We start from the raw sequence: 12,066 nt of genomic DNA, 5'->3' as shown, positions 1-12,066 counted from the left end.
ATGTTTTTATTTTATTTTATAATTTTTTTTTTAATTCTACGCCAGTGTTCCAGAACTCCATTGGTTTCACCAGTAGTGATTGTTACAGTACATCAGCATGAGAATGTTCAGGTAAGAACATTCTCATCAAATATGTGCGATCTTTAAAGTGTCAAGAAGGTAGTCGATCAAACCAAATGTTTTTACCGCTATAAATTGGCTCTCATATGCGGAACGTTAAAAATTTGATTATTCATAAGACATTAAATAGATACAAACCAATAATGTAAAAAATAAAAAGCAAATGAGTTTATTATATAAAGATATAGGTCTATGTTATAATCAAACATTTTATACATGCATTTTTTAAAACTTTTACAAGAAAGCTTTCAAAATGTCCAGTGCCTGGTGGTTTTTTCACCATAATGTTGATTTCCATACACCAATACCATTGATGTCGTAAAAGTATGGCCGGTATTGGTAAGCCTTATACATCGTTGCGAAAAGTGACGCTCTGACCAAGTCCTCCTCTGTGCCGTGGAAAGGTAGTCCCTCTGGCTGTTGAAACATGTCCTTGCCATATTCTGATGCCAGTTGCTTCCGCTTTGTTTTGTATCTTCTGTTCTGAAACCAGATTTTAACTTGTGTTTCGGTTAGCCTCAGACTGTTGGCTAGATGAGCTCTCTCTGGAGCGGACAGGTACTTTTGGTGGTTGAATTTCTTCTCCAGTTCTAGCACTTGAAGGTGCGTAAAAGCGGCGCGAGAGCGCTTCTGCTTGCCTACGCCGCCCAGGTTCTCTACGGACAGAGTTCTTTTTAATTCCGGAGAGTTGGTGCAAGACCTGTCGTTTGAATCTGGAGGAAGAAAATGTAATTAAAATCGGAATTATTCAGCATTCGCAAATAATGTTTGAACTGATGGTGAACATTTACGCAAAAACGGATAACTGCTTTAATCATAAACTGAATTATTAAACACTCTGGATATAGCCCACTGTCATATTAATTAGGGACAATAAGAATCAAATGTGCATCACTATGCATTTTGGATTCATTCGACCTATTGTAAAATCGATCAGCGCAACTTCATTTATCTTGCTTTAAAACAACACATAAGGCGCACATAAGTGTACAGCTTAATGAAAGCAAAATCTTATGCTGCGAGTTAAATCTTACCTGTTTCAGCAGTACCAATAACTGTTGTAGGCGCTTTGTCCTTGGAGCCAGCGTCATTTGCGAGTGAACCGGCTTGATTCGGGTTTTCGTCGGTCCATTTGTCCGTGGGTTGTGTGCCTTTACCTGTGGTACATTTACTCCGTTGTGTTGGTTCCCGGAGGGCTGTGCGCGCCAAGGGGAGTTTGTCCTCTTTAATCGACAGTATGTCTTGAATAAGAAACGACGTTAATGGTTTGGCAGATGCAGACATTTCTGCGGCCACAGATGCACCGACCTGTGGATAAATATATCCAAAGTTCTGTGACAGTTGCAGCGCTGTTCACCTCTCCTCTTCTCATTTTATATATTACGCTACTCGCTGATATCATCAGCTCTCATTGGTGCTGTGTAAAGTGCGACCGCCGACGTCATCTGTGCACGAAAGGGACGCTAATGAGAGAAACAGGCTTACCCAGTGTTCGACTTCCGTTTTTGAGGTATTTAGTCCGAATTTGCTTCCACTACATTTGCGTGACTGTAGTTTAAAAATGATCTTGACAGCTATACTTTCCTAAGTTCGTGGTCTGTTGCAGGCACATAGTTTTAATACAAAATATATTTTTAAAGTGTGTTCTAATTAGTCTCGCATGTGCTTAATTGTAATATGTTGGCAATATTTGACCAAGCAAAATTTGAGACAACCCATCGATCATGATACGAGAAATGTGTCTTTATATTGTATTAGCTTTTATAAAGCATTTTCTTTTCTAATTTTTCTTATTCAAATTTGGGGTCATGGGGAAATAATGGCCAAGTTATTGATCTATATTGTTATCATAGTTTTGCAGCCATATGAAAGACTCATTATCTCATGACACACTGACTGACAGAAAGGTTTGGTTGTGTGGAGACGTGTCAGTTTTCTCATTCATTTATGTAAATATGACATTGAGTTGGACTCATGTCTCTACCCTTAGGGTGCCTCCCATGATAATCAATTTATGAGGGCCGGAGAAGAGAAAGGTACATTCCGGTCCTTAAAACAAAATTTTAAGACACAACTTAGCATTTCAACATGGGGGTTAATTATGTTTCATAGCATAATTAGCTGTGATTATTGTGAAATGGAAATGGAAATGTAAATCCAAATGTCTCTGAATATTTCCCATTTGCCCATTAAAAGAGGCTGTAGATTCTGATTGCACTAAATGTATTCAGAGCTTCAGTGATGGGCAAAAGATGGAAGCATTTCAATCAGAGATCAAATTTTTTGGGTTATAATTTCTGTTTGGTTCTGTTAACATGGATCCCTGCTCCCGCACCCCTTGTCTCGCTACTACAGATTTATTGTGCAACAGGATAGCGGTATTACATGTGCCCGTGGCCCTGAGTGTCAGGGAAGCCTGACCCCGGGTCCTGGGGAGGGAGCAGGGCGGCTGCGCAGAGTGGGTGGCCCTCGGGGGGGGGGCTAACGCGTTGAGCACATTTGGGGGACGGGCTCCTCACCTGGCTCCTCACACATTGCAGCAGAGCGCGCGCGGTTCGTTTGCTGGGCTCCCCTGCGCGGCAGCCTGACCCCCTCCCCCCGCCCCCCCGCCCCCCCGCCTGGGAAAAGTGAAAGCGAGCAGCGTCGCCGGGCCCTCAGAGAATCGAGTCTCCGTTTACAACAACAAGGGTGCTGGGGATGACAAACGGGCCCTTTGTCCCCTTTACCTCTGTCAGCGTCCCTTACCACTTCCTGTCTGTACCTTCGGCCCCGGAAAGCTGACCTTTCTCAGTCCTTACCACTATTGAAAGATGTGAACTTATTTGGAAGATTGCATATTTATTTGATTTTTTTTTTGTTGTTGTTTTTTTTCTAACTGGTAGATTTGATTTTGAAATTTTTGGAAATAATCAGTTGTAGCTGTTAAAGTCAGTTAAAAAATATAAGCTTTGAGTATTTTTCTTCAACTAAAATCCATGTCGAATCTTAGTCATTGTGCTGCAGTCATTGTTATCACTGATTTGATATGGGTATGTTGTAGAATGCCATGTTAAATAGTGTAGTCCTGTTGATCGTATCAGCGGATTATGAGAAAATGCTGTAAATCCTGCTAAAGACTACAGGTTCCAAGAATTTTTTAAGGTTTACTTCATCGGTAAACAGTCGCTGTTTTTCATGTAAACTCATGAGATGTTTTAAGCGATAGGTTTCACCTTGAATACACTAGCTCTCCCCTGTGTTTGTGTTGTATGTTGCATACCTGCATGCAGTGGCTTTATCCTTTGGGACTTTAAGACTTTAATCAAGTCTTTTTCCGGTTTTGTGTGTTTGCCGATGCCTATCTTGACTGTAGACCCACTTGTTCTGGTGATGCGATGCACTATGTCACTCTGTAATGAGAAACACATTACTCACTTGCTTTAAGATGCTTTCCTCCTCCACAGAAAGTATCCCCCTGAGATGCAGGGCATTGTTTTTTTGTGCTCATGGTGCACGCAGTTGTCCGGATATCTAGTAACTTGGGCTAATCCGGTACCAGATGTCAGCTGGTTAAAGTGCGACCTTTTACCCCAGGAAGAAATATATCTTAGGCTGAATGGATGCTCTTCAGTCTGGTGTTTTTATTTGTGCCAGTTGGAGAAATGTGGTGGGCCTTGTTTATCGTTCCTGTCCTTATTGCACTCAGGAACATATTGTTTGTGTTTTATCTGAGCACGAGTAACTGGAATACGGATATGTGATAAACTTTCAAGATTGTGATATTCGCTCGGTTCTGTTTCCATGTGCAGACCTGGGCCTAATATGATGTACATTTTCCTGCACTTCAGTCTTCAATTTCCTGTTTTAATGTAAGGGATGACGCTATCCTCTTGAGCTAGCATGGCTGACTGGAGAGTGTTATCAGGGTTTATGATTTATGAGTAGAGGATCCAATCATATGCACAGAAACTAGGGCCACACTGGAGGGTATCTCAGCTGTAATAACATTTTTGTCTTGCTTGTTATCGAGACACGGAGCAGACAATTACTTACAATACACAGCATTATTGACAGCACGAAAAGGCACTGGGGAAACAAATAAAGCAGAGTGTATTAATAAATAATCAATTCAGCACTCAAACTGTACAATCTGACAAAGACATGGTCTTGAAATATCTCAATTTGGGTTTGACTCTGCTCCCAGCATTTGTCTGCTACCAATGGGACAGAGCTGCCCTCTAGTGGTAGCTGACTCCATTTTCAGTTATTTTCATCTGGGAATGTCGTCATTGATTAACATTTTGAAGGGAATTGGCTGAGTATTCAAAACTCATCTCTGACTTTAAATTATTGATGATTAATTTACTTTCAAACTGTTATTGATAGGCCTCTTGCTTTTTTAATTGCCCGTGCTTTAATCTGCTTATTTCCATTAATAACTCTAATCTGTCATGCTCAGTTGTATTGTAGATTTCTCAGATGAAAACAAACAGGAATCATCAGTGTTGTTCACAATATGGTCACTGACTCCATTCAGCAGTTGCTCAAGGAACAAATTTTGTTTTTCTTATTTTTGTTTAATATGTTCACATTGGCTGTTTAATCACAATTGTATACTCTGCCCAGGAGTTGTACGCACTATTGTAGAAAAAGGATATGACACTTCTAAAGTCATGTTTGCCCTTGGTGCATCCTTCAAATGTCCTTCATACCATCTATTCGCCAATTGTTAGCTACATGTCATGGCTTTGAGAATTCCTACTCAATTCTCAAGAATAATTCAGTAAGTAATTTTTTATTTATACAGCACCATTCACAACCTGAGTTACAAAGTGCTCCACAGTAAAACACCAGAATTTCAACACAAAACATCACAAACAAAACATCTCATTGAAGAGCCAAGAACTAGGAAAAGCGAGAGAATACAAATGGGTCTTAAGACATTTTTAGGAGTGATTGTAGAGTCAGATAACAATCATGTCCAAAGAAAGACTGTATCCTAAGTTTCCTTTTCGTGTGCCAACCTTTGATCTTGTGAAGCAGATTCAAAGCTGGATAGGTGAATTTTAACACGCCAGGCCTCATAACTGTCATCTTTGGCAGGCATCTCTGGTCTCTTGACTTTGGTTAGTTTATGTTGGCCTGGACTCTGAATGGGTTGACAGCTCAGTATCCCACATGGGCACCCACAGGGCTGCTGCAGCTCTGAGCTGTCTGTGCCTGTTGTGCCGCTTAAAGTGGTTTGATTGCTCTTTTGAATCCATTCGCTCTGGCTCTCTGAATAAACCAGCACTGGATCACTGCCCACTGCCACTACTCGTACACTGTAATGTGTCACCAGTAGAGGGCAGTGCTGAGCTGTGATTGAATGGCAGCGGGACATAGTTCAACGTTAGGATAACACTCATCGACTCTTTGAGTTTGACATGAATTATACTGATCACTGAAATAGCCCCAGAAATGGAGATGTGAATATGGTAAAATGCCTCTTGACAGGAAACAACATGACTTAATATCACTCTGGTTTCCCAGATAATTTAAAACTCCAGCAAAAGGCTTCCAGGGGCTATTTGTCTTGATTGATCTTTGAGCGCAATGTGCTATAAATAGCAAGGCCATTGTGGTCATTGTGGTCTTTATTTTTATTTCATATGATTCAGGCCACTGACAGCTTTTTCAGCTGGAATAACGGACAGGAAAACTGATTGGCTGAAACTGGGCACAGGGACATACATTTGAATAAAAGACATTTATTTACTTTTACAAAAAAAAAAAAACAAACAAAAAAAAACGTATAGAGCCCAGCTGTCAGTCCGGCAGCATTTTACTGTCATAATCAGCACAATCGGCCGATAGATGCTTCCTGGACATTGTCACATTGTCTGTTCATTGTCACGGAGTGTTTTCTAACTTCTTCATTAAATAAATGAAATCATTAAAAAATGTCTTATGTGTTTACTCAGGTTCCCTTTGTCTAATATTTGTCCCTTTTTGTCTAAAGATCAAAACAATTCAGTGTGACAAATAGGCAATCATAGAGGAAATCAGGAAGGGGGCAAGTGCTTTTTCATGACACTAGCCTGTAGGTCTGTGTTATGTTTTTCTTTTTTTATATTTTAAGAATAATGTGCATAGGTGAGACAGAATGAATGGCAGTACAAGCACAATCTCTCCTATTGGCGCAATCCTGAATGGTATATACACTCCATTCTGCTGTGCGCAGAGCTCAATGCCTTTGTCTTTATAATGCCATGTAAATTAAACAGTCAAAAGCCTAAGGGAGGTGACTTGGTTCTGTAGGGGACCTGTCAGCTCAATAGGATTATTATTTGCTTTCATTGTAATAGACACAAAGATGGCTTTGCAAAATATTTCAGTGCTAAAATAAACAGCTTGAAACTGGCAGCACAAGGTCTTCTGTCAGTTTGAGCTTCCTTAGATTCTTGCATGGTTTCCTACTGAAAAACCTTGACTGAACTGCTTACCGTTCATGTAAAACAAACCACTGTTTGACACTAGCTGTTTGACATCTTGTCTGTTTGCGAGATTTCATCTTAGTTTTGCACATTGTAGTGCAGTGTAGTAAAACGCTTGCTTTTAATGGAAATAATCTTCCAGTCTCTATTTCCGTAAAGTGGACTTTGGCTTCTTTAAGTGTCTTCTTCCTGCCTGTATTCTTAGACCATTAAATCATCTGAAAAGTAGCAGCACTGATATTACACAGGACACATTTATAATTTAAGCTGCTGAGTTATTGGCTTGATTTAATTCTAGCCACTGTCCACAGTATTATTCTTAGTCACCGGAATCTTCTGCTTGTTTCGTTAATGTCCTTCACTGCACCAGTGTCTTGAATCTTGTGCGTAAACAGCAGAGTTGTTGGGTGAGTGTATGATTTATTGAAGCCAAATTTCCCCTCTCTCTTTTGCAACATAAGTTTCACCCCGTTTGTAAGTTACAAACTTCATGAACACCCCCATCCCCCACAGTGAGCTGGGGGGGTGGGGGGTTCCAAAGAAAAAAAAAAAACTCAACTACGTTAGTAAAGACCAGCAGCACACAAACAAATGTTCAGCGTGTAAATTATGGAAAAATGCTGTCTTACCAGTATGGCGCTAGGCTACAGCCCGTTCTGGCCGGAGGACAGGGGCTTGTTTACAGATGGTGGACAGCTGAGTGATGCTTCCTAAGTGCGGACAGATGCGCGTATGCGAGGGAGGTGGGAGATGCCCGTGGGCCCCCCGTTTTAATTTGGACAAAATGTCCGTCTGTACGTGACGAGCACTGAGACGGCCTCTCTCGAGTGAGCCTGCAGAGTGTGGAGGGGTTTGTAATGGACAGCGGTGAGAAATCACAGCCATAATGCCAATTCCAGTCGCTATCTCTGGTCCTGCTGAATACAGAGCAGGCCCTTTGCAAAATCTGGATACTTTTCCGTTTGGGCTACAGTATACAATGCACTGCTATATCTCTAGTGCAGGGGTGCCCAGTCTTATCTGGAGCGGGCCAGTGTGTCTGCAGGTTTTTGTTATAGCCCAGCACTAACACCAGATACTTATCAAGGTCTTGATTGAGGACCATGATTAGTTAATTAGTTGAAAAAGCTGTCATAGTGCCAGGCTAAAATAAAAACCTGCACCCACATCACTCTTTTTTTGGATAAGATCAGGCACTGCTACTCTAGTGAAACCCATTGTTTTGTGGGCCTTGTAAGTATTTGTGTATTATGTTAATGATCAGTCATCAGAAACATGTCTCTATATATTACCTGAAACTATATTGTATGCACACAATCAAGGGATTTTATCTTGTATTTACACAAACAAGGGATTTATACAGATCTGCACATCTGGACGATGATGAGTTTCTGAAACTCAGCCTCTGGCCGAATTATGGCTTTAAGGTTATTACCTTACAAATTTCAGGGATAACTACCTCCCTTTGCCTTCATTCTCAGATGAAAAAGCTCAGGTGCTTGAGGTGAATGCCCCGTAATCTCCGATATGACAGACGTCAATATTGATTATATTCCCGCAGGTGCCATGTCTCGTGACAGAACATTCCTTTGTGTGCAATCTCCCCTCGGTTGTCCTCTGTACAAAGGGAGCATGGTAACACGGCACTGAGGGGCTCTGCAGGTCAGTAGCTTTAGGGAACATTTGGCACATTTTTAACCGGTATCATCTCTGCTGTGTGATATACTTGATTCATCTTTCTCATCTTAGGGTTCTTGTTGTGGCATAAGTGATGGATCTCTGTAAACTGGCTTTTTTTTGAAGTGCTGGTTCAATGGGAATATGTGCTTTTCATAGGCTTATGCCTTGCACTGTATAGTACTGTATATTATCCTTTGCAAATTCTGCAGACATTACATATTTATGTGGAATATTTGTTATATATATATATATATATATATATATATATACATATATATATATATATATATATATATATATATATATATATAGTGTGTATATACACACACACGTCATTATTATCATCAATATTGGTCCATTTCCATGACAGTAGCTTCTTGTGCTTGTATTCAACAGTAAGAAGAGCATAATAATAATAATATTGTGATCATTTCTTAGTAAGTAGTGTCATAGTTTTTTAACATTAAGTGTAATCATCCCGGCAGTTTTTATTTTTTTATTTTGTATGCTAACTTGATTGTTGTCAAATTAGAATTCCAATAAGCACTAGGTCAACACTGTAGTCTCTGAAATGCTGTGGCTTTCTGTGGAATGTAAGATCTTCTAGGTTTAACTGGATCAATGGGTTAAATAATTGTGCTTTTAAGGTCTCTCTTGCTGTGGAAGGAATCAGTTCTTTTGTGGGATGGATGAATCAGCATTCCTGTTTTAAGCTTTGGCCTATACATGTCGTAAAATCTGTGGTTCTAAATTAACTTTTTTTACAATACAGCTCAGCCAATGGCGACAATAAGCAGGACATTGAAATGAGTTTGTGATATGGTAAGAGTCATCAGCTCTCAGACATTTAAACGGCTGTTGAGAATAATTGCCACCATTCCATGTTTTCTTCCTTTCTGGGATGAGCTCCCAGTTCCTTACATGCACCAAGTGGGACAAATTTGATAGCTCTGATTGCGATGGAGAAACCCTTGGGGTCTGGTGCTGCGGTGGTAGGCCCGGGTTCGGTAAGGCCTGTTTTTTTTTGGTGGCGGTCTGTCCCCCCCCCCCCCTCGGGGACTGAATCGCTCACTCCTCACGCGGCTCCGTCTCACCCTGCAGCCGGGCCCGCCTGATCCCATCTCTCCCTCCGCGGCGGCCTCCGCGCGGCGGTGCTGCGCACAGGCCCGAGCTGCTGACACACGGGCGGCTTATCTGATCCCCTCAAGTGGCCCTGGTCTCCACTCTGTCTGCCACTAATGCTGCTCAGAGCCACACCAGCCCCCTTATCTGCAGCCTCTGGTGTGCTTCCCCCTCACCTTTATCTCTGCCCCCACGGGCTCCATCTTACCAAACTCACACCGGCTCCGTCAAACCATTAGGGATAGCTTCTTTTTTTTTTTTTTTTTTTTTTACCTTAATTTTAAAGGTTGCAGAGTCAGGATGTGAAAAGGGGTGTCTGAGAGAGTTTTTGGAAGAACATGTTAATGTTTTTGTTTTTTGTTTTTGGTTGCACAAAATGTTCAGCCAGTGATGTGCAGTAGTTTTTGCAGACGCTGCGGTCCTCCGGATTGCCCGGACGAGGTCCACTGAAATGTGTTGGTGCTTTAATGGGCTAATTACAGGTTAATGAGGTGCAGATAGCAGCACTCAGAAATACATTATCTCAGTTTCTCCAGGGCAAGCTGTGTGTGAGCTAGCTGTGTGTGTGTGTGTGTGTGTGTGTTTGTGTGTGTGTGATTATGTGTGTGTGAAATGACCAATAAAAAATCATTATATTACCCCTATTATTAAAGATCAATACCTTGCATTAAAATAAGACGTTAAGTATGCTGATGTAATAAACAGTCAATATTTTCAGGCTGCAATACACCAACCAACAAATTCCCTTTTTAAATTAATGATGTGGTTATTATAATAGCTTTCACTATTAACCTTTCAGGAAATTATCTTGCCCTGCATATAGCATCTTTATCGTTTGGTTCAGAATTGAATCAAGATGGTTTTGTATTAAAGTTTACATTGACGAGATAATGCGCAGATAAAAATGATTAACAGTCGTTTGCGTTATCCACATTAGTTGACAATCACTGCTAATCCGGCACCTCTTGACATGTTTCCTGCTTGTGGCATTTATTATCTATCAGCACGCGAGAGCGACAGTTAAATGGTGTCTTAATGCTAACAGAAGTTAGCTTTAAATAAATATCCGGCACAGCTGCTAATATAGTCGGCAATAGATACTTTAAATCTGAAATGCTGAACACACTACATAGCTTATTTTTATAAGTGGAGTGTTGGTTAATTGATATTCAATGAATCGTCTGTTTACAGTATGTGAAAAACTGTATATAACATTTTGGCACGGTGAAATGGTATATTAACTGTTTTCAAAGTTGGCTTTCTGATTAATTTTCTGTATTGTGCGCAATGTCATTTTTGATTCGCTTTATTAGATTGACATACAATTGTAGGAATTCTACATGAATAAAGTGTGCAGAAATGAAGGACAGCTCCCTACAGAAATAGGCCGAACCTTTGTACAACCAAACGCAAAGTGCTTGTATCTGGCCTCGAGATCAACCGCAGATTGATTGGATTGGAAACTGTTTCCTTGTTTGATTGAAAGCCAGCAAGAATGGTAGAGCCAGATTGTCTGCGAGTTTATTTACCTTTACCTGCGGTCCAGGACAGGGCAGGTTCTTCGGCCTTATCGCGATCCTCGCTATTGTTTTTTTGTTTTGTCCATGGCACAGTAATGACCTCCCCATTTGATAGACTTAAGATTGCGGCAAGGTTTTAGGAACCGGTAGTATTGGTCAGTTTTACCTCCTCGTGCCTAGATGATTTTTTTTACAAAGCTACTGACTGAGTAAAATAGAATGTATTGCTTTTTAATGTGACGCATATACATTCTGTATCTGTGATTTGTATTGTGATTTTGTGTATATTACAAATCAGGAAACAAACAAAAGACGACGGCCAAGAAAAAAAAAAAAACCGAATAATAATAATAATAATATCGAATGGCACTGTGAAGTAGCCTAATTAATTTCTGGTGAAAAATTTTGGCAACATCAAATGAGAAAAAAGAAGGTTGAATTCTAGAGAGAATAAATTATATTTGAATGGAAAGACTGACGAAAATACTATTCAGGACCAACTATTTGTTCTTTATAATTTGTTCTTTACAATTAGGACTACAAGCAACATTGTTATTAAAATATCGCTATTTGTATTTGTTTTCATGAACTGAATCGTGCATAGAGAGAAAAGCTTATAACCAAAAATATAATAAAATAATATAATAATAATAATAATAATGAGTCAAATGAGAAGTAAGCGGGTTACACATGACATTTTACAGACGCTTTCTTCCATTAGTAGTCTAGATAAAATCTGCATTGGTACAACTTTGTATGCGTGTTCTATTTTTTACCACTATACTAGCATGAGGTCTGTTGAACTTGGCACCCACAGATTTGTTTATTTTGTCTGATAAGTGTGTATTGCAAATCTAGCGAACTGCAACATTTAACATTTAGCCAAGCCATGTAAGTTTCGAATTCAAGGGACCATTCTCCATACCAAACGCAGGATATTTTTCAATAGATTATAAATATCTATAAAAGTGAGGTTTGTTCATCGTATCCAAATTATGTTAACATGGATTTTCGCGGTGAGGAGGTCGTGAATTTTAATTTAATTTAATTTAATAATAAAAGTGTAGGCCGCGATACATCTGATCTTCTGTGTTCTTCTCTCGAATCACTTGACCGCACATTCCCATGCAAAACCATGGTCTTCTGAATAAAATAAACAAAGCCATAAA

At 40.0% G+C, this 12,066-nt stretch overlaps 1 protein-coding gene across 1 annotated transcript; it reads right to left on the bottom strand.

The window, feature by feature from the left end:
• Positions 1–266: 266 nt before the first annotated feature.
• On the bottom strand, positions 267–1,489 carry nkx3-1 (NK3 homeobox 1). Its single transcript, XM_035435769.1, has 2 exons — positions 1,155–1,489; positions 267–833 (listed from the first exon to the last, which is right to left on the bottom strand). The coding sequence occupies exons 1-2, from the start codon at positions 1,402–1,404 to the stop codon at positions 397–399; spliced, it is 687 nt and encodes a 228-aa protein (XP_035291660.1). The 5' UTR covers positions 1,405–1,489; the 3' UTR covers positions 267–396.
• Positions 1,490–12,066: the final 10,577 nt, after the last annotated feature.

This window comes from Anguilla anguilla, chromosome 10 (assembly GCF_013347855.1).
Source record: "Anguilla anguilla isolate fAngAng1 chromosome 10, fAngAng1.pri, whole genome shotgun sequence".
NCBI classification, from domain to species: Eukaryota; Metazoa; Chordata; class Actinopteri; order Anguilliformes; family Anguillidae; genus Anguilla; species Anguilla anguilla.
The sequence above is the reverse complement of the archived record's forward strand: the minus strand, read 5'-3'. Positions and strand labels throughout refer to the sequence as shown.